The 22,435-nt window shown below is 45.4% G+C and overlaps 2 protein-coding genes across 3 annotated transcripts in view; one reads left to right on the top strand and one right to left on the bottom strand.

The window, feature by feature from the left end:
- FASTKD2 (FAST kinase domains 2) overlaps nt 1-2,263 on the bottom strand; it is a 16,607-nt gene extending 14,344 nt beyond the window's left edge. Inside the window, exons 1-2 of one of the 2 annotated variants that reach the window (XM_045294932.1) lie at nt 2,224-2,263; nt 188-1,013 (exon numbers count right to left, since the gene is read on the bottom strand). In XM_045294932.1, the coding sequence (XP_045150867.1) occupies nt 188-916 (729 nt within the window). In that variant the 5' untranslated portion in view covers nt 917-1,013; nt 2,224-2,263. The other variant, XM_004701766.2, reaches the window with a different exon arrangement.
- Nucleotides 2,264-4,919: 2,656 nt separating this feature from the next.
- Nucleotides 4,920-22,435, top strand: part of MDH1B (malate dehydrogenase 1B) — a 21,006-nt gene continuing 3,490 nt past the window's right edge. The window contains exons 1-9 of the mRNA XM_013004327.2: nt 4,920-5,006; nt 7,943-8,077; nt 8,257-8,399; nt 10,865-11,358; nt 14,758-14,899; nt 15,534-15,697; nt 17,107-17,246; nt 17,543-17,594; nt 19,045-19,122. Of these exons, the coding sequence (XP_012859781.2) occupies nt 7,985-8,077; nt 8,257-8,399; nt 10,865-11,358; nt 14,758-14,899; nt 15,534-15,697; nt 17,107-17,246; nt 17,543-17,594; nt 19,045-19,122 (1,306 nt within the window). The 5' untranslated portion in view covers nt 4,920-5,006; nt 7,943-7,984. The remainder of the gene's footprint in view (nt 5,007-7,942; nt 8,078-8,256; nt 8,400-10,864; nt 11,359-14,757; nt 14,900-15,533; nt 15,698-17,106; nt 17,247-17,542; nt 17,595-19,044; nt 19,123-22,435) is intronic.

Genomic DNA, 22,435 nt, shown 5'->3' with positions numbered 1-22,435 from the left:
AAAGTTGATTCCAACTCATAGTGGCTCTGTAGGACTGTCCAGCTGACCCATGAGGTTTCCAAAGCTAAAATCTTTACAAATGCAAACTGCCATATCATCGCCAATCTCTTATTCAGCAACTGAGTGCTTAACCACTGCCAGCAGGATTCAAGAATAAAAGGAAATTCAATCGCCCTTTTGATTTTACCTGAGCTATCCTCAGCAAAGTCTGTACCAGCAGAGTATTCTGAGGGATCCCCAGGTTCACCATAGCATTAAGACCAAACAGCAGGTGATCGTAGTGCATGATCTTGGCTTCTCTCATCATGTGCTCACATAGCTGGTTAAATGCAGGGTGGTTAAACATCAGCTGTTTTTCAAAGTGTTTCTGGTCTTTGGACATCCTTTTGGCAATTTTCCACATTGTCAAAAAATAGCTACTACTGGGAAATGTTGGGGCTTTTGAAAATGCATCCAATACATCACTCAGGGAATTATACTCGTGAGACAGGTTCCCATAGTTTGGCTTTGTTTCCTTGACGACAGTAGCTTCATTGGTGGCCTCATGATGAACGTGTCTTTTCTTCAATCCGTCACCAGATTTACCCACAGAGAAAAAAGAGTGTTTTGAGTCCAAGGGCAGTGTTCTAGAGCAAAGTAATCTGTCAGCTGCAGGGACCGTGGCTGTGCGGATGCCGTTTGTTTGCAGGTCATCATCGATTGATTTAAAATTCAGCGCACTCTGGAAGAGGTATCGGACAGAGGACTGCGACCTATTATCAAAGTCATTTAAAAGTGGGTTTCTTGGGTTCCAGCTTGGATGAACAATTTGTCGTCTGCAAAGTCCCAGAGGATGTACTAGCCACAGCATTCTTCTTGGAGCTAAAGTACTGAATTGTCTGAGGTTCCACAAAAAGCAGGTTGTTTTGTTATTCATTTTGCCACCCAGTGAAACCCTTTTAAATGACGTTAATGCTGTCAATAGCAAACAAACTTCACTTTGACCAGTGAAAGAGAAATAGGCAGCTGTTTTCCTGGATGGGGAAGGAATCATAAGGAATAAACATTAAAGCAAAATTTGTACTTAAAAGAAACATGGCACATTCAACAAGGACTCAAATGGGAAACCTTCTATTAGATTTACATTGAAATGATAAAACTAGTTTTCCTCTCCTTCTACCACAATGTACACACCGTTATAAAGTGGAGAGGATATTTGGGAAATAACCATTGTGTACGTAGCTTTAAAAAAAACCACCCAAACTTATTTTTGATGGAGAAGTGTTCCAAAAGATTTCTTCTACCAGAGGGATACTCTCATCGTTACTTTGGAGAAAATGTCATGTTATGTTTTCCAATCACCACATACTCACCCCAGAGCTGACACTGATTATGGAAAAGTGAAGAATCAACCAATGCCTTAGGCAAAGAATATTAAATGTGCATGCACTTCCAGAAGAATGAGTATCTTTTTAAGAAAGTGCAGTCAGAATGCTGCTTGGGAGAGAGGAGAGGAAACATGCCTCAAGTACTGGGCATGCGATCAGGCGGGACTAGTACTGGTGGACACCATACTTGGAAGGGGGTCAGAAGGAAATAAAGAGGAAGACTCCCAATGGGCTGGATTGGTAAAGAGGCTGTAACAATGGGCTCAGTCAGTAGCAATGGAGAGTATGGTAATCTGTTAGGCACAAAAATCCCCGCGAAATCCGACCTTACTCAGCACCCAAAAGAACATACAGATCTGTTTTGGAGAAGTCCTCCTTAGAGACAACGATGGAAGACTTCATTTCACAAACTTTGGACATATTGTCAGACCAGTCCTTGGAGGCGTATATCATGCCTGGTAAAGTAGCGGGGCAGCAACAATGAGGACGATCTTCGACAAAATGCATCGACACCGTGGCTACAACAATGGGCTCAAACATAAGGCCAATTGTAAAGGCAGCACACGACCCGTTCTGTTCCGTTCTTTGGTGCCGACTCGCTCTGCGTCCGAACGGACGGACACGATGGCAGAAAACGACTATGATGTTTGCATACAACCTGTGTTATATGCAAACCGGCCAACCTCACCAGCCCCAAAGACGGCTCAGCTCTCCGGGAGGAGCGCCAGCATAAGCCTCTTCTCTTACTTAACGTCAGGCGACTTGTGAGACCGTTTTCCGTAAGGCGTAACTCTCAAGTTGGGCGGAGGGGTAGCCTGAAAACCACCGTGCCTTACCTTGCCCTCCAAGCACTCACCTTACAGCAGAGCCCCGTGGTTACGCGCAGGGGCGGCCATGACAGATCCCGCGTGAGTTGCAGGTCTCGCGAGATTTTACGGCTCCCTACTCAGGTCAAAATTCTGTAAGTTTGCAGTTACGAGAGAAAGAGTTCTTTCAAGGAGTAAAAGTTTGATGGGGAAAATAGTTGGTTTTCTTGAATGCAAATATAGAGACAAGATAAGTCATCAAGCTGGTAAAAGGAATGTAGGTCTGTGCACGGTTCCCAACGTAGCCTTAACTGTCCCCAAGCCCAGCCAGGGGCCAGACCCCGGCCAGTTTCCAAGTGCGCCTGCGCCGGGTCCCCAGGGCCATGGTTGCCTGGAAACCGCGACGCCAAAGCTGCTGCCTCTGGTCTGTGGGTGATAATGGCTAAATTCGTGCTTGCGGGTGAGTGATCCCGCCTCTCTCCCGCAGATCGCTCAAAACAGACAGCCTCTCCCCTGTAACTCCTGAACAAGAATCATCCTAACTGCCTTCTCTTCTTCCACCCTGTCTCTACACTGACCTCACATTCTGGTGCCCCCATTCCCTGGGAGGGGATGGGACCATGCCAGGGCTGCACGGGAGCAATAAAACCGGCCTTGGAGGCGTGGTCGGTCTCAGAGGATTCATAATCATGTAAATAAGTAATTTTGATACAATGTCGTTAGTGCTCCAATAGAGATTTGCACAGCCCGCTTTGTGCGTATTCTAAAGAACAAAAATTTGCCAATCGAGTCGATTCTGATTCACAGCGACCCTACAGGACAGAGCAGAATGGCATCCATAGGGTTTCCAAGGTTGCATTCTTTTTTTAAACAGAAATATTTATTTTTAATATCATAGTCAAACTTGTTTTGTTTTTTAAACTTTCTATGACTTAAATAAGGGTTTAGATCTCAGATTTTGGGATCATCTTTGTATTTAACAACTTAAATTACATAGCAAATCTCCCAATAATTTGTCCTCCTTCTCTTTGGCATCCTGTAGAATGTTGTCCTCCCCTTAGTCCAAGTTAACACCTATTTACCTTCTCCACAGGTTCCCCAACTTATTTAGCCCATCGCCCCCTTTTCAGAAAAAATATACCCAGCACACACTTAGCAATGAAAAACTTTGCCACCATAACCCAAGAAGAAGCATAGGTGTCTTCTTTTGTACCCACCCACCTTCCGCACACACATATCCCTTCATTCCAGTGCCCCTCAGGAAGCAGTAGCACCTGGTTTGGGAGTTTATAGCCTATTGTTCTTTAGGGAAGCAGATCGCCACATCTTTCTCTCTCAGAACAGCTGATGAGCAACAGCCTCGTGGTTCCAAGTGCCCAATTTTAGGTTAGCAGCCCACATCTTAAGCTTTGTACCCCCAGGGCTTCTTGGAGCATCAATGAAAGGTCCCTAATCTCGGTGTAAGTGTAGAGAGTGAACACAGGCACGCGCCCTGTGGGGAATGTTCCTGGACCTTAGCTGTGAAGGCTGGGGATCTGGGAAGCCATTCCCGAGGACACAGCCTGGGAACCTGGAGGTCTAACAGCTGGTCTGGATATGAGGGTGTGACAGAACCTAGGCGAGAAGAAGAGCAGAAGGCAGCTCGTTATGGCTCCCAGTGCACCAAGCTTTCTAGTGGGAACTTTATCTTGAAGTCAGTGAGGTGTCATGGACGTTTTAAAGTAGGAAAGTAGTCCTCACAGGCCCGCACTTTAGGAAGGCTGCTGTGGCAGTCATGGAAAGGATGGACAGGTAGATGGACTGGAAATGCAGACTAGCAGTGAGGAAACCAGTTGAGAAGACTCTTTCTACAGCAGGTTGTTGGCCTAGTGCCTTCCCTTCTCAGCAAGGCTGTCCAAAGAGCAGATTGTTCTCTTGTCTCCACTTCTTTCCTCTACTGTCTTCTGGCTTTTATTTCTGCCTTCTGACGGAGGCTGACACAAGAGAGCCAGCAATGGCTTCTATAGCAGTTGTTGAAGCCTTATCATATTGAGCACACTGAGAATAATTGGCATCTCCAACCCGCCTATTTCTTTTTCTCTGTAGTTCATGTAGGAGAATATTTGTAGAGCGCTTCCTGTGTACTAAGACCGGGACAGAGAATTCCATGGTAAACAAACTCACAAAGGTCGTTTGTGCACACAGGAGAAGGACAAGGTTCTGTGGCCAGAGTAACCTTGTTGAGCCTGTGAAAGGCTTCCCAGAGGAAGTCACTTTGAAACAGAGCTGTGAAAGATGAGAAAGAGAAGTTGAAGATGAGAACAGTTTTAGCATGAGGAGAGGCTTAGGGTTGTACCTAAGATTCTGACCACCTAGGCAATGGGTTTTGTCAATGTAATAAAAATGAAAAGTTTGTGTGGCTGCATGATATTACTATAACTGTGTGTCAGAAAATTATAGTTATCTGATTATTTCTTTTTTTAATCATTTTTTGGGGTGCTCATACAACTCATCACAATCCATACATGCATCAATTGTGTAAAGCACATTTGTACTTTCGTTGCCCTCATCACTCTCAAAACATTTGCTCTCCACTTAAGCCACTGGCTTCAGCTCTTCATTTTCCCCCTCCCTCCTTGCTCCCCCTTTATCTAATTGTTTCTATAGTTATTTGGCAATTTATGACTTCATGGTAATCTCTGTGTGATGAAAGGAAACGTTCCTAATTTGAAGTCTTTTAGGCAGAGCAGATTGTCCATACTATGCGAAAGTGGAACTTCTGGCAGACTATCTACAGAAGAATCTTCCTGATTTTAGGATACATAAAATTACAAAGCATCCTGATAACTGGGAGGTAAGAAACCTTTCCAAATTGTAAAACACACACTTGTATTCTAATTGAATGACTTATTTATTAGCTAATATATGTTTTAGGTTGACTTCTTGTAATGAATGTTTATGTAGTATTGATACTCGAATACTAAAATTTAACTTCCTACTTAACAATTTCAAAATAGCATTAAGGAGGTTGTTGTGGTTTTGAATTTATTTTCCCCCTAATTGAGTAGAACAAAAGAGTCCCTAACAAGTATGGAGAATTAATTTGGCTGCCCACCGTCCCCTAACCCAGGGTTCCACATGTGGCTCTTTTGGTAGGTACATGTGGCTCTGGAGTAAAAATTAAAAATTTAAAGGATATTCAGATAATGGTGATTTCATTTGTTTGTAAAAATATATTTATGTGTCTTGAATAATTTTTTGAATAATTTTTAAATTGCTGTGAGGGACAGGATTAGCTCTTCTGTCTAAAAAAAAAAAGACAATCCTTGCCCTAGATTCCGAATGACTTACACTAGACTTATTAATTTTCTATCCTCCTTCATATTGATTTCTATTGACACAAAGGACTTGCTTATTTTCTATTCCCTCCTTTGGAACTGTGTTTCCCCAGAAACAAACATTGAGAGAGAGACTTAGGTGAAAGAACTTTACTGGGCATTGCGCTTGGGGGTACATGCTGGGAGGGGATGAGGGAAACAGGATTGGACAGAGGGAACCATAGTTGACCAGAGGCCCCAATGGGGTCCTTTGGAGAGCTGAAATAGCCCTTCAGAGATGCTGCACACCGAGGCAAGGGGCCATATCATCTTGTCATGAGCACAGATGGCTTTGGGGCAGGGACTTAACCTTGAGTGAGACAAGTCCCTCTGGCTGAAAGGGTTCCTCACTGTGGAGCCTTGTGAGTGAGGGAATGAAGGCAGGCAGACTCTGAACGACACATGGCAGCGCCTGCTGTCGTCCATCCATTGGACCTTTGGGATCTACATGTTCCATAGAACATGTGCACACCATCTGAGAATCGCTCCTGTGTGATTCTGGTTGGCATGTTTCCTTGGGGAAATTTTCTGAAAAGGAAGTTAGTGGAATGAACGACAGATAGTTTTAGGGCTACACCGACTTCATCACCTCGCCCTCTATACTGTCTAGATGGTGCTCACCTTCTGCAGGCCCAGATGGCAGACTAGTTGTGGTGACTCAGTCCTGCACCTTTTAGGGGTCTGAACTTAACTTGCCATTCCCTTTCCAGGATATTCCCCTGCACTTGTCCAGTGCCTATTCAAAGTAGGCAAAAGATACCCAATGGATCACTTAGATGCCAAGTATTCTTCCCTGTCTGCATTGAGTCATTGCCACGCATGCTCCTGACCATCAGGGCCACCTACCCCTGAGACGCCTTTCCTTGCCCAGGAGCTCAAACTGACTGAGGAATGTGATTGCTCTTCGGGGCTGTGGAAGACTGAGTAGTATAGCGAAACAAAACCAGTGACACGCAGCTAGGTAGAGGAACGAGCTTGATATGAAGAAGTAATTTTGTAGCAAATCCTCCTTGGTTTCAGCAAGCAGGGTTGTGTCATTTGCATATCACGGGTTTTTAATAAGCTTCCTCCAATCCGGATATCACCTTCTTCAGATACCTCAGCTTCTCATATTATTTCTTCAGGGTACAGTTTGAATACATATGGTGGAAGAATACATCCTTGACACACTTTTCCCCTTTTATGTTTGGACCACTGCCTCTTGGTCTGTATACAGATTAGCTTAACGTTTAGAGGTGCTCATTCTGTTTCCCCGGTAGAAACATGTGCCCTCTGATCTGATCTCCAGGCTGACGGAGTCTGGAGTTTGGGATTTAGAAGTTAACATTTCCCCAAGTTGGTTACTGGCAGTGATGATAAGCAGGGTAGGGTCACTCTTCATTCCATGCCTTGGTTCCTTGATTCATGTATGATTCTACCTACTTTAAGATTTATATATACAAAGGAGCCCTAGTAGCCTGGCCGTTCTATCAAAGAAGCGTTGGACTGCTCACCTTACAGTGGGCAGCTCAAACTCACCAGACACCCCTAGGGAGAAAGATGAGGCTATTTTCTTCCCTGTAAGGATTTACAGTCACCAAAACCCTTCATAAGGTCACAATGAATCAGAATTGACTTGATGGCAGTGGGTTTGGTATTGTATTCTGAGGGATAGTGCCCTCACATTGCAAACTGTCTTTGAGCTGGTACCTCAGGTGCACCTTGAGTAAATTATGCCAGCCCTCACTCAGGCCACTTCCTGGACATCGCAATATATGGCAGAGCCCCTGGCTCTCATGTTCACGTGCCTGCTGCTGCACTTTTGTTTCTGTAAGTAGAAATATGGGTAAGTATGATGGAAGGATACAACCTTGGTACAAAGTGATATGGATTTCCATGTTGCTGGTCTATAGAAACTAGATAATGATCATTTAAACTTTATCTAACAAAATATTTTCAGAAAGTCCCATATAACTTTTAGCTCTTTAATTCAGTCAGAAAGATATAAACATAACCCAAGGATTTGAAAATTAATAATTTCATATGGCTCAATGACTAGAAACATCTCAGATCCAAGAGCAAAATGGAAATTAATTTTTCATATCAGTTGGACTGAAATACCAGGTATCTCTTTCTGATAAACCCTGCATCCAGCTCTCCTTCACCAAGAGGGTAACTTTGCCTTGATTTGGATATATAGATATATCTATATCTATATCATCTACATCTATATCTATCTATATATAGATGGATATATAGAATACTCTTTTTCATTTCATGAATTCCTTGCTATTTTTTTCTAGATTTTACTTTTGAAAGATGACTCAATTGTGCTATGGTAGTGGAATTTTTAAGGCACACTTAAATTCCAGTGTCTGAATGCTACAGTTGAGGTAGATTTAATATCAGACTTTCTTGGACTACCCTTCTGTAGGAGTGGCTGAAGGATGTCTGTGAAAAGAATAAGTGGAATCATATGAAATCTCCCATCATCTGGAGAGAGCTGTTGGATCGTGGCGGAAAGGGCATGCTTTTGGGCGGCTATAATGAGTTCCTGGAGCATGCTCAGGTAATGTCCACCGTTTGATCGTATTTTCCCAATGTCTTGCTTTTCATTTTCAAGGCATTCTCTCCATTCACTTCTTATTCTATTGAGACTTGTAAGTAAAAATTCTCTAGTCCGGCCACTTTGAATAACTCATCGATGCGCTCACAATGGCTTCCCCCACCCCCCGTCCCACTCTGTAGCTTTACTACGGCATCACCTCCAGCATGACAAGTGAGCTGATGCTAATTGTTGCTCAAGAAAACCTGGAGGCTCATCTAGGACAAGAGCTCGAGAAAGAAACCCTCAGCGAACTCATCACCCCCTTGCAGGTCTGGATCACCAGGTAGGGTGGCCAAGCCCCTGGAGTCCTGTGGTTGGCTTTAGGATAATCAGAAAGCACAGTGAAGTGGGGTTAGGGTTGACATCCATGGCAGAAGAATGCGCAGCTATCCAGTTGGAGATCCACGTGCATGAGTACTCAAAGGCGAACTTGCCAGTGTGGGCGTCTGTTTGTTGGGAGCCTGTTTCTACTCTGGGCGGTGGTTCCTTAACTGTCTCTGATACTCATTTGTCTGTCTTCTGTGTCTCAGGCCTTCCACCACTCTTCGACTTGTCCGGTTGTTCTGCCCCTCCCAGGCACTGCCCCTCGCGGACCATGGCTCGCTCCGTCTTCTCCACTTGCTACATCTTTGCTTGACTTTGTCCAGCATGTCTCCTTGACCTCCCCTCCATCCTGTGGTGCCACCTGGCCTTCTCGCCACCTGGCGCTGTGCCCGTGCCTCTCGACCTTGGAAGCATTCCCTGAGTGTCACTTTTCCTCTCCAGCTCTCACATGGCCCTTCTCTCTCTACTTGTCTATTGTCACAGATTCACGAATTCTAAAACTTTTTTATCAGCGGCCAATGCAAAGACAAAAATGATTGAGCATACTGTCACCAGCATCCATGAAGCTATCGCTGAGATTTCAGAAATGCTACCTCAGCTTTAGATAAAATAGCACCGATGCTCATACAGCCCCCATGGGACTCCTCCATGCAGCCTCCTGTGAAAACCAACCATGCTTAGATGCCTTGTCCAGCTCCGGCTGGGGGACCCCAGCTCTCCTTCCATAGCCAGGGGGCCGGCCGGCTGGACTGCGGTGACTGGGGAGCTGCAGGCAGCCTGTGCGTGCTCATCCATGGGTCTCTTGATCAAGAGGCCTCTTGAAAGGGTGATTACTTGGTAGGTAATCATTTGGAAAAAAGTAACTCCCCACCCCCATCCCCAAATGCCATGACTTTGTAGATAAGGGTATGATTTTTAAAATTAATTTTATTGAGGGCTCTTACAGCTCTTATAATATTCCATACATCAATTGTATTGAGCATATTTGTACATATGTTGCCATCATCATTTGCAAAACATTTTTGACTTGAGCTCTTAGTATTAGCTACTCTTTCCTCCCCTCCCTCCCCCACCCTCCCGCCTTTATCAATCCTTGATCAATTATATATTGTTATTATTTCATATTTGACACTGTTCGTTGTCTCCCTTCACCCACATTTCTGTTATTTGTTTCCTTTGGGGTGGGGGTACTATATATCCAACCTTGTGATGGTTTCCTGCTTTCTTCCCCTTCCCCTTCCCCAAGAATCCCCTTCCCCTTGTGATATCTCTACTCCCACTACTGTTTCTGAGGGGTTTATCTGTCCTGAATTCCATGGGTCCAGAGCTCTTATCTTTACCAATGTATGTTCTCAGGTCTAGCCAGATTTATAAGGTAGAACTGGCTCATGGTAGTGGGGGGAAGTGGCGGGAGCATTCAGGAACTAGAGGAATGATGTGTGATTCATTGGTGCTATACTGCACCATGGTTCAATCATCCCATTTTTATAACCTTTCTATGGGGGATATCCTATTGTCCACAGCTGGGCTTTGGGTCGCCACTCCAACCCCCCTTGTTCACATTGATATAGTTGTTTGTTTGGGATCTTTTGATGCCTGATACCTGATCCTGTCGATACCTCATAATCACACAGGCTGGTGTGCTTCTTCCATGTGGACTTATTTGCTTCTCTGATTGATGGCTGCTTGTTTAACTTCAAGATAAGGGTATAATTTTTAAAAGCAAAAACAACTACAGTCAAATGAAGCTCATTATGACTGTCATTTTAAGATAGCGCTTCTCAACCTGGGGGGTCAAACAACCCTTTCACAGGGGTCGCCTAAGACCATCAGAAAACACATAAATAGTTCACAATCTATAATTAAATATTGTTTTGTGATTAATCACTATGTTTTAATTATGTTTGATTATGTTCAATTTGTAACAATGAAAATACATCCTGCCTATCAGATATTTACATGACGATTCATAACAGTAGCAAAATGACCGTGATGAAGTAGCAATGAAAATCATTTGATGGTTGGGATCACCACAGCATGAGGAGCTGTACGAAAGGGTCTCGGCCTGAGGAAGGTGGAGAACCGATGCTCTAGAGGACCTGTAAATAGGCAGTTGGAATAAAATGATGCCCGTTCTTTGGAATTTGGCTGGATGCCTGTGGGGAAGTCTGTGTTATTTGAAACCAGAGTAAGCAGATGCATTTGGGGGGAGGGGTCTTTTCAGATGACTGACCGGAGCAAGAGGGCTCAGAATGAAGATTGTTCTGTTCCCAGTCTGAGCAATGTCTCTGCACCTAACGGTGGCCTACTGCCCAGGCAGACCATCTCTAAGAAGGAGGGTTGAAAGGGGTGCAGGATATAATCACACTGATAAACCAGCCCCAGCTCACTTTTTGTGTGTGTGGTTTTTTTTTTTTAAACCAGTGCTTCTGCTCCTGCCTGCTACAGCCTCATTCCCTTACTGGCCAGCGGGGAGGTGTTTGGGATGGATGCGGAGATAAGCGTAAGCCTCTTAGACACCAAGCAAGAAGCCTGCCTGGAAGCCGTGCTGATGCACAGCCAGGACCTGGCGGCCCCCCTGCTCCGAAGCATCGCCATCTGCAGGCAGGTGGAGCATGCCTTCCTCCAGGCCCACGTGGTCATCGTCCTGGATGACAGCTATGACAAGGAGGTGTTCGGCATAGAGGAGTGCACGCGGAGCAAGGTCCTTCTGTGCCGCCTCTATGGATACCTGATTGAGAAAAACGCCCACCCATCCGTCCGAGTGCTCGTGGGAGGGAAATCCTTTGTGAATCTGAAGGCGGCCTTGCTCATGAGATACGCCCCAAACTTCGCATGCAACATCATCGCTGTGGCCATGGGGGTGGAAGGTCATGCCAGAGGTCTCCTGGCACGAAAAATGAAAACCACTGCGGCAGGTGAGGGAAATGCTGGCCTGGTTGTCCTCAACAGCCTGCCTTCCAAGCAGCTGGGAAGAACGAAGGCCGGACCCCTGCCCCTCGGGGAGCAGCCTGGCTGTCTGGGAGGGGGCACTATGGGGAAAAGGAAACAGAACAGCCCCTTTGGGTTGGGTGGCTTCACTACTGTGCAAACCTTCTTATGAGATGTTAGGACTTACTGAGTGGGTCCATGATTATAAGACTTCGTCAACAAGATGCAAGACCAATATAGTAAGAACGATTGTATCAGAACAGTAGGATCCAAGCAATACAATAAGAACAATAGTATTCAAGCAATACAATAATAACAGTAGTATCCAAGCAATCGTTTTGAAGCTTAATATTCCACTTCTCCCGCCCCCCCCCCCCATTATGGCCAACTAAGATAACAATGGTGCTTTTTGAAATTGGCCCCACCCACTCTCCACCTGCATGTCCTTGAGCAGGTACCACCCAGTGCTGCCCCAAAGGCGTTGTCAGTGAAATGTGGGGCGGCTAACTGGAAGATCGCTGGTTCAAACCCACAAGCCAACCCTGTGTATTTTCAGACCTACTCTGGGCTTGGGTGTGTATCCTTACAAGATAAGTGTTCTGCATGAGCGTTGGGGAAAATGAATAAAATACAAACCATGCAGCTTCTGGGCTCCCAGGAAGTGGGATGGGGGGTGGTGGAGGCGGTTGGTGACCCTGCTGGGTAAGTCTTAAGCTGCCAAGTGAAGAGTTGTAAGTTCAAAAACTCTAGTGACTCCTCTGGAGAAAAATGAGGCTGCCTACTCCTATTAAGATTCAAAATGCTTGGACACCCCCAATAGGGTCGATGATATGGCAGCGGGTTTGGGATTTGTGCTGTACCTCAGTTTTCTCATCTGTAAAATTAGGGAGGGTACCAATGACAGCCTCTAAGGACTGATGTGGGGAGTCATCAAGAGAATGTTTCTAAAGTGCTTACAAGCGTGCCCACCACACGATAAACATTACCCAACTGGATGATGTTATCCATCTGTTTCTGCTCCTATGAATCTTGGAGCTGGCGGGCCTCAGGATTATGAGGATAAAACCAGGTGAGAAAATAGAACATTGTCTTCACAAAGGGAGGCCACCTTGGACACACTGGAAGAATGTGTGCCCCAAGGAGAGTTGATAGAACAATGCCCATTTAGAACACAAAAACAACCACAGTAAAACCCATTGCTGGGGAGTTGATTCTAATTCAGAACCTCTCCATGGGGCTTTAAAGACTATACATCTCTATAGGACAGGCAGTCACACCTGCCACCTGGGGAGTAGCTGGTGGTTTTTAAACCACAGACCTTGTGGTTATCATTCAAATGCTTAACCCACTGCACCAGCAGGGCTTCTTATTGAGACCACGATGGGGCTTCCAAAAGTTCATGGAAAATATTGTCAGCTGATAATGGAATTTCCCACAATCTTCCTGAAGCTCCTTTTTACAAGGAGGGGTAATTTTTCCTCAAACAAAATGTGAGCCCAAGTCGGGGCAATACTGGATCTCAGTGAGTCCCTAACACAATCTAATTTGCGGGGGCCCATTTCTTCGCGACCATGGCCTGGAAAGAACCATTTCTGGAGCCCTTGCATGTAAGCTGTCAGTGTCTTAGCAGCAGTGTGAAACTCAGCCAAGTGGACACTCAAGTGCCTCCTTGGGAACAGGCAAGTTTTCCTCATCGTGTGTCTGTTGCTATGTGCTGACAAGGAACCATCACCAACCGTCCAGGACACATTGACAAAAATGGTCCTGAAGAAACAAGGATACAAAATGTAAAATAAGGTCAGGGAGAGCTAGCTCTCATCTCCAAAGCAGCTCCCCTGAGGGCCTGCTGTGCCACAAGGCTGAATGAGCCAAGAGGGACAGGATGGTCTTTGTGGGTAGCTGGGAAAAAACCAGGATAACAAGGCAGAGGCAAACACTGGCATGCAGTAGTGTCCCGCAACGTGAATACCATCAAGTGGGTGCTTTCAAAGGAAATGTATTTTCTTAAATTCTAGAGCCTAGAAGTCCATATTCCTGGCATTTGCGGGTCTGTGGTCAGCTCAAGGGGGAGACCCTTTCTTGTCCCTCTTAGTTTCTGGGAGCCCTGGCATTTCCTGGCATTCCTTGGGCTTGTAAGCACAGTCTCATAAGCTATCTTTACCCAGGGTTCACCCACCACAGAAGTTCAAAATACCACGCATGCGGTCAGCTTCTCTTCCAGCTAAAGGTGGCTGAGTCATGTCACCTACCCCGACTCTCCCAGGAACGCTATCGCACTCCCTGGGAAGAGAAAATGCATAGGCCATAGATAGCCTTTGCCCGGTGCTACTACTTGCTGCCAGGCTCTGAACACACCTGGGGGAGTGTGGTACCCTGGAGCTGCTGCAGCCAGGTTAGGCCATGGGGACAAGGCCAAGAGAGTCCCATCTTTGAGCTGTGTTCCATCAGCACCGGTGTCTGTTTCTCCCTCCAGACATTGATATAGGAGAACAGTAAACTCTTAGCTAGTAAGCCAAATAATTATAAATCATCTAACAGGAAGTGCTGTGGCCTTAAAAGGCCATTACGTTTTCAAGCAACTACGTGAATATAAGTATATGAATGAGTAGATTAACAACAACAACTCACTACCATCAAGTTGATGCTGACTCATGGCAACCTTATAGGACAGGGTAGAACTAACTGCCCCCCAGGGGCTTCCAAGACTGGCCCTCTCTAAGGTAGTGCAAAGCCTCGTCTTTCTCCTTCAGAGTGGCAGGTGGTTTCTGATCACTGACCTTGAGTTAGCAGTCCAACGAGCACCCATTTTGCCACCAGCCCTCCTAAAATTGCGTATTTGCAATTTGGAGTCAAAATTTTCAGAAACTTCTTAATTAAAAAGAGTTCTGCCAAATAGAAAAGAAGCCCTGACAGCATCGTGGGCTATGAGTTGGCTTGCTAATCGCCAGGTCAGCAGTGCAAATCTGCCAGCTGCCCCGCTCCTGTAAAGATTTATAGCTTTGGAAACGACGGGGGCACAGTGACCTCATGAGACCGTATAGGACTCTATAAGACCATATATGGAGAGTAGAAATGCTCCATAGGGCTTCTGAGACTGTAAATTTTGACAGGAGCAGCCAGCTTCAAATTTCTCCCAGGGAGAGGCTGGTGGGTTTGAATGGACAACCTTGCAGTTAGCAGCCAACTGCTTAACCCATGGTGTCGCCGGAGCATTATTAGAGATTGCCAAGCCCTGGCGATGAGGTGACTGACCCATATCACGCGCACCTTGTGAGGGAACATGAGCAAATCCATTTTCCAGCAGAAAAAAACAAAAAAGATTTTAAGAGTTTCTTTTTTCCCCAGATTAATGTATGCTTCATTTTTTTAATTCTTTTTCTTTACAGCCATCAAAGATGTGATCATTTGGGGTAATATTAGTGGCAATAACTATGTGGATCTGAGGAAAGCCAAAGTCTTCGAATACAAGAGTGCCATCTGTGGACCACCTCACTACTACCGCCCCGTTCTGAACTTGATCTTTGACAAGTAGGTTTACTTTTAAGTGAAATTGGATAACAATAGCAGATCCATGTATAATTGTCATTGGAACCTTTAAGATAATTTCATACAGCTTCACACAGAAATAACTTGCATGAGCCTGGAGACTCCCTCTGCCTCCCTGGCAATAAAAACCCACCAAACCCATTGCACTAAGTTCTGACTGAGAGCCACAGGATTCCCACAACTGCCCTGTGTAAGGTGGCAAATAGCCTCAGTTTTCTCCCGAGGAACAGCTGGAGGGTTTGAACCGCCGACCTTCTGGTTAGTCGTTCTTGGCTTACCTGACAGCACCACCATGGCCCCTTCCCTGGGCACAGGGGGGTTGAATTCTTTTGTTAGGAGAGTCATTGTTCCTGCACTCTTGGGCTGCTTTCCTGTGCCCCGTGTTTCTGTCACCGTGAGTTTGGTTTGAACTTGAGACGACTTCTGCTCTAGTTCATGATTTGTGGCTTGAACTTTTTCTGGGACCGAAGCAGCTGGAAGAAAAGGCCAAGAGCGGCCTCTAGTCTGACAGTGGACGGATCCCGTTCACTCGGCCTCATCTGCCTGAGAACTAGCCTTTCTGGGGATATGCCTGCGTTCCTCCGCACATCATAAGTCCGCCCTTTCCCTCCTACAGTGAGTGGATCAACAAAGAATTTGTTGCAACTGTAAAAAACTTGTCCGACACGGGGAAACAATTGGGAAGCACCCTCGTTGCGCACAGTATCGCCACCACATTGAAATACTGGTACCAAGGCTCGCCGCCGGGGGAGATCGTATCGGCAGGGGTCCGGAGTGAAGGTAAATGGGTGTGGTTCATATCCTGTGATATTTCAAAACCTTCATGTCTGTCTTAGGTTCCCATTTTCGTGTCTCCACCTGCCTGCGCTCGGCATCTACAAGCTATCTGGATTTCGACAACTCATCATCACTCATTCACTCATTCACTCACTCATACATTCCATACTTAATGGGAAGATGCTGGAACCATACAAGGGAATTAGACCTGGTCTCTGCCTACAGGAAATCCGCATGAAGCAACTTGAGCCAGGTCCATCAACACAATAGCCCTGTTAAGTCTGCTCCCTGGGGCCCAGCCAAGAACAGGAATGTAAGGTCAGCTGCAGCCAGAAGATGGTGCACTAGGAAGCCCCGAATGGTGGGCAGTGCTTACCTGGCAGACACATTTGGCAAGAACGTTGAGGTACAGGGAGCCCTTCGAGCGAAAGCACGTGGATGGGCTGTGAGCAGAGGTCTTAGCGACCCACATCGTAGAGGACCAGGCAGCAGTGGGAACACACAGCAAGCTTGTATTCTGTTTTCATTCTCAGGAAACTAGTCAGGAGAGTACTAACATGTAAAGAAAAACAACCAATCGTTTGGTTATTGTTGTTAGTTCCTTTTTCTTGGAATGTTTTTTGTACAAGAAATCCGGGATAGGTAAATCTACAGAGACAGCAACTGGATTAATGGGTCCTTAGGGGTATGGCAGGGGAGGTTGGAGAGGAGTACAAGAATGAATAAAGTGTTCTGCAACTGATTGTGGTGATGATTGTACAACTCTTTATGTGATTGAAAGATAGAATTGTATGATATGTGAATTAGATGCCAATAAAGCTTTGGGGGTGGGGATCTTTAGAGGAGGACACAACCAAACAAAACAAAAACCTACCAACCACACAACCAGACAGGAGAGAGGAGCTCTTCTGCCCTCAGCGGGACTCTGTCTCAGGCATGTCCTCCTTTTGAGCTTACCTCTGCTTTCTGAGTCACCCCAGCCCCTCCCAGAGCTACAGGTCTGTCTGCTGAGCGGCATCCTGTGAATCATGGATCCCTTCAAACTCAATGCACCAAACTGAGTGTATTGGCTTCCTCCTGGTCCACCTCTAAATCTTGTGTTCCATACGTTTGTAACTGAACCACCAGCCTCCCAGCTACCCCAAGGTGAAGCTCCAGGAAACCCCTGAACTCTCCCCGGTCAGAATGTCTCGTAGCATTTGGCCGTTACACCCACTTTGGAAAACTCTGCTCTCGAGTGAGTGCTTTAATATCTCCGGTGAGAGATTCCTGGAAACGTAGCTTGGTCATTAGTATCAATTTTCTGAAAGTCATGCGCTATGTCTGACTGTTTCTGTCTTCTTTAGCAGGATGAGTGTATATTGCTGAGCTCTGTCGCTGTGCTTGACTCTGTGTCTGTCTGATCACTGCAGGCCAATTCGGAATTCCTGATGGGCTTGTTTTCTCCATGCCTGTGAAATTTGAGAACGGCAGTTGGGTGGTCCTTACAGATCTTGAAGATGTTGAAATAAATGAACAAATAATGGCCAGAATGACAAATGATATAATTCAGGTAACGTCAGGAACTGGAGCAAGGTAAGGGCTTTGATAATGGCTTTAAATGAATTTCCCTTGACCATTCCATACATTTATTTGTTCCAGGTTCTATCTTGGATTTTATTCCTAAACACAATTAGGAATTAATAAAAGGCTAAAGAACTGAGCAGAAAACCATTATTCGTTTGGTTATGAATTCCTGATCTGTTAAAATATATATTAGGTATTTTAATATCAAGAATCAAAGTGTTTTCCTACTTAAAATTATTTGCTCAGTTAGTTATCTGATTGTAGCTTTTTTTTTCCCCACAGGAAAAACTTGTTGCATTTGGAGACGTGGTAGATTATCAATCATATAGTTCGGGTAATCTCATAGATGTGAATTTTTAAATTTAGTGTCTATTAAAAAATATTAAAATATTTGATGTAACTGAATTACCAATTAATAGGTGATTATAGATTATTCTAACCCATTTTTTATTTTATCACATTTAAACTAAACTGTTGACAAAATAAACTGCCAAGTTCTGTTTGTACATTGAGAAAAAAGTCTCAGAGGAATGTTAAAGAAATCTTAAAACCATTTTAACCTTACTAATTTTACATATGCCATGTTTTCTTTTAGGTAGCTTTTTAAAATAACAAGTTATAATAATCTCATTTTTCCTTTCTGGCATTTTCTCTAATCATAAGGAAGTACTGTCAACTGTCATCCTTTCCTTTGCCTTAAAGAAAGCCTCATCCTACGTATGGAAATAGAAATGGAAAGATAAATACATTAGTTTGTGCAGGAAGCATGAATGAAGTGCCTTTTGAGAATCCAAGATCTGTTCCCCCACTAATATTTATTACGCAGGCGCTGTAAGCCAGAGTTAGAAATGCAGGCGTGAATCAGGCAGACGGATCTTGTTGAGTTGGCGCCTATAGTTGGTGATCATACCTGATACAAATGACTCCGGTTCTGAGAAGTGTTAGAAATGAGAAGTGTGGGGTCTCATGCTGTGAGAGTTTATAGCTAAGAATATTAAGGAATGACTTGAGGCTAGAAAGCTATACCAACTCGTTTGAAAAAGAGCAAAACACTTAAGTGGTTGAAGCCTAACAAGATGAAGCTGAGAAATTGAGCTGGAAGGAGTGGATGGGAGAGCTGCTTTTTGGTGGAGAGGGACCTGCCCACGTTTGTTATTAGTCTGGAGAATAATTCGAAACAGGGCAAGCCAGTGTGTTTAGAGGTGTGGCCCAGTGGGATGTGCCTGGTGCTTAAGAAGGAAGGGAAGGAACCCAGCAGGACTCTACAAGGTGGAAAGTGCCCTCCCCACGAGTCATGAAAGGAAAGACGGCCTTAGCCCAGTGGTTCTCAGCCTTCCTCACGCCGCGACCCTTTAAGACAGTTCCTCATGTTGTGGTGACCCCCCAACCATAAAACTAATTTCGTTGCTGCTTCATCACTGTCATTTTGCTACTGTTATGAATCGTCATGTAAATATCTGATATGCAGGATGTATTAGGCGACCCCTGTGGAAGGGTCGTTCGACCCCCAAAGGGTCACGAACTACAGATTGAGAATCACTGGCTTAGCCAAAGTGGGACTGAATGAGAGGCCCGTTCCATTCAGAGGGAACACCATATACAACCACACTATGCAGGGGTCACAGTCGTGGGGATTCCAAGTCAGAGCAGAGGAGGTCATTAGTGCTCTGCATGCCTTGGCAGTGCGTAGAGGCCCGTTCTTCATCAGCGTCAGGGAGGGGCTTCATGTAGGAGGTGTGTTTAGTCTTTCCGATTCCATGAATATTTACTTCACTGCTTTTTAGGAACTGACTTGGCTGGACACTGTGAGCGGAATTTATCCATCAGAGAGGACAACCAAGAGGATGAGAGCTCCACAGATGGTTGGTGAACTTCGCTGGAAGGAAAAGGCTGTTAGCGGTTCTCAACCTGTGGGGGGTCGAATGACCCTTTCCCAGGGGTCACCTAATACATCCTGCATCTCAGATATTTACATGACGATTCATAACAATAGCAAAATGACAGTGATGAAGTAGCAACAAAAATAACTTTATGATTGGGTGGGGGGGTGTCACCACAACATGAGGAACTGTATTATAGGGTCTCGGCATTAGGAAGGTTTTGAACCACTGATCTAAGTGTTAACATGAAAGGCCAGAAATTCTACCACCTACTAGCCATAAAATGGGGGTTCAACCCCCTCCACTCTGGCCCTTTTCTCAAAAGTCAGATCGTATTGAACATCGATCTAAACCATGGGTCGTCTTCCAAGTACTGGTCACCGGAGGAATGGCAGGAAACACAGCAAGGGAATTGGGGCCACAGAAACATGTCTGAGGAAAGGAGCCAGGAGTGGATGAAAGGTAAATGACAAGACAAACCATGAATTTACAGGCTCAATAGACAGGGCCTGTAACCCATTGTCATCAAGTTGATTCTGATGCCCAAGGACCCGACAGGGCACAGTAGAACTATTCCATAGGGTTCCCAAGGCCGTCCTCCCTACCATGAGGGGACGGCACATAGTTTTTCTCCAAGGAATCAGCTGTTGCATCCAAACCACCGACCTTTCTGTTGGCCGCCCAGTGCTCAATGGCTCTGCTACCAGGGCTCCTTTAACAAATATGAAAGGCAGGTCCTATGAAAGGATTATACACTGTCAGTTACCTACAAATTCACACACACACACACACACAATGGGAGATCTTTGTGATTACGAAGGAGGAAACGGAATCACCGCTTGAAAATCTAGTTGGGACTTCAGATTGTTAAAGATAAGCAAATGGGAATTTATATATTCAGTAACTGTGGTGGAGCTAGGAGTCCAAAAGATGAACAAAGTCTGGTTCCTACTCTTAAAGCGCTTACAACCTTGCTTTGGAAATAACCACAATTAAAATGGAAACAAACACCTAATAGAAGTGCTCTGGGGGGACAGGGAGCTTATCAAAAAAAAAAAGAAGAAGTGCTCTGATGGAGGTTTTACACGCTCCACGGTTTAACACGACCACGCAGGGGGTCTCCTGACATGGAAGAGGAAGACAGCAAAGACTTTCCAGCAGAGGGGACATGAGCGGGCCCAGGCTGGAAGTTTGCGTAGGAAGTCGGTTGCTGACAAGGAAGCGTGCCGGTAGAAGGGACAACCTGGAAAATGGCATCATGCTTGGCAAAGTAGCATGTCAGCAAGGAAGAGAGAGACAAGTTGACCAAATGGCTGCAGCAGTGGGCACAAGCGTGCCCACCAGTATGAGGCTGGCACAGGACAGGGCAGCGTTTTGCTCTGTGGTACATAAGCTCACTATGAGTCAGAACCAACTCCACAGCACCTACCCACACCCATGATGGGTAGCAGGGTAGGTAAGGAGTTGGGAGGGAACGTGGCCCAGCAGCAGGAACCACATGCACTCAGGAGGCATTTCACATGACTAGGGCACAGGCACAGGTCACTATGTCCAGCAGACATGGAGCAGAGTAGCTAGAGCAGAGTATGGGGACAGAATGAGTCAAACTGGGAAGGTCGATAAGGGCCACATGTTGGTTAACAGCGTGATTGATGATGACGTCACAAGATGAAGGGGCAAAGCATGAACTAGGTGGAGTCCGTCTTAAATGACTGACTAGCCTTCCCATATGGTTGACCCTGGTGAGGGCTCTCTAGCAGCCCAAATTACTGTCCAGAAGAGCACAGAAAACGTGTGCCATCCAGAACCGGGCCCCAAAGAGGTCCAGTCAGATAGATGGTATCTCTAGGTGTCAGAGCGTCAGCACAACAACTCCCACTGATCCCACCAATTGTCAAGCAGGATACTCCAGGCAGGGACCGAGGACACGGATGGGAAACAATAAGAGTGTCCTAAAGAAAGGGGCGGTAGCTCTCTACTGTGGACGAGTAGAAGTTAAATGACAGAGTAGTGCTTCTCATGTGTGTTAGTCCAGGTAGACTAGAGAAACAAATCCTTAGACACACTCATATGTGTATAAGAAAGAGGTTTATATACAAGAGTAGTTGAATATTGAGAAAACAGCCCAGTCCAGATCAAGTCCATAAGTCCAATATTAGCCCATATGTCCAATACCAATCTACAAAGTCCTCTTCAGAATCATGAAACACATGCAATGATGCTGAATGCAGGAAGATCATAGGCCAGTAGTTGGGAAGTCAGTGGCAGTAGAAGCATCTCAGCACTGGCAGGGATCTCCATGTGGCTCCTCCAGTTCCCAGAGCTGCATCAGGGTAGGTCCATGTGGTTTCTCCTCAGGGATGCCTCACAGGAAGTGATCAGAGAGAGAGAGAGAGAGAGTCTCTCCTGACTCCAAGGAGGAAATATAGGAGAAGGCCATGCCCACACAGAGGCCTCGTTGGCTATGACCTGATTGACAGACTAGACTTCACCCCATTCACCCTTACTCCTCAAACTGACAAACGATTATATAACTACCACATCGTGTATTCCCAAGACTTCAGCATGATTTAAGTTGCTGCACTCCCCTAGGAAGTCACAGTCTTACACAGATGGAAGAATTTATGAAGAAACCGTGTAGAAATGGGGCTGACTTCAGGTTGTTTTGCAGCTCATTTTCCAAGTGAATGTTGGGCTCAGATATAGTTTACTATAGTGTTTTCCACATTGAGGGCAATAAGCTTTAGGTAGGTTTAAAGTTTTGAAAAGCAAGGATGTCACTTTGAGGTCTAAGATGTGCCTGACCCAAGCCATTGTCACTCACCTCATTTGCATGTGAAAATTGGGCATCGGATACGAAAGACCAAAGAAAATTCAATGCACTTGAACTCTGGTGCTGGTGAAGGATCTTAAAAGTCCCATGGACTGCCAAAGAAACAAGCAAGTCTGTCCTGGAAGAAGTACAGCCAGAATGCTCCTTAGAGGCAAAAGTGGTGAGACTTTGTTTCGTGTACTTTGGCTATGTTGCCAGGAGAGACTAGTCCCTGGAGGAGGACATCACGTTTGGTAAAGTACAGGGAGGCAGCAGAAAAGAGGCAGGCCCTTGGCACTGGGGGCAACAATGGGCGCAAAGCTAGAAACAATGGTGAGGATGGCACAGGACCAGGCAGTGTTTCATTCTGCTGTACATGGGTCGCTGTGAGGGTAGAGCCCACTTGCTGGTGCCTAAGAGCAACAGGTTGTAAAAAAAAAGTTTAGTGAGTCACAAAATTCATTTAATAGGTTGTGACTAGCA

This window comes from Echinops telfairi, unplaced genomic scaffold (genome assembly GCF_000313985.2).
Source record: "Echinops telfairi isolate 266 unplaced genomic scaffold, ASM31398v2 ScPeMD7_3;HRSCAF=10, whole genome shotgun sequence".
NCBI lineage: Eukaryota > Metazoa > Chordata > Mammalia > Afrosoricida > Tenrecidae > Echinops > Echinops telfairi.
The sequence above is the reverse complement of the archived record's forward strand: the minus strand, read 5'-3'. Positions and strand labels throughout refer to the sequence as shown.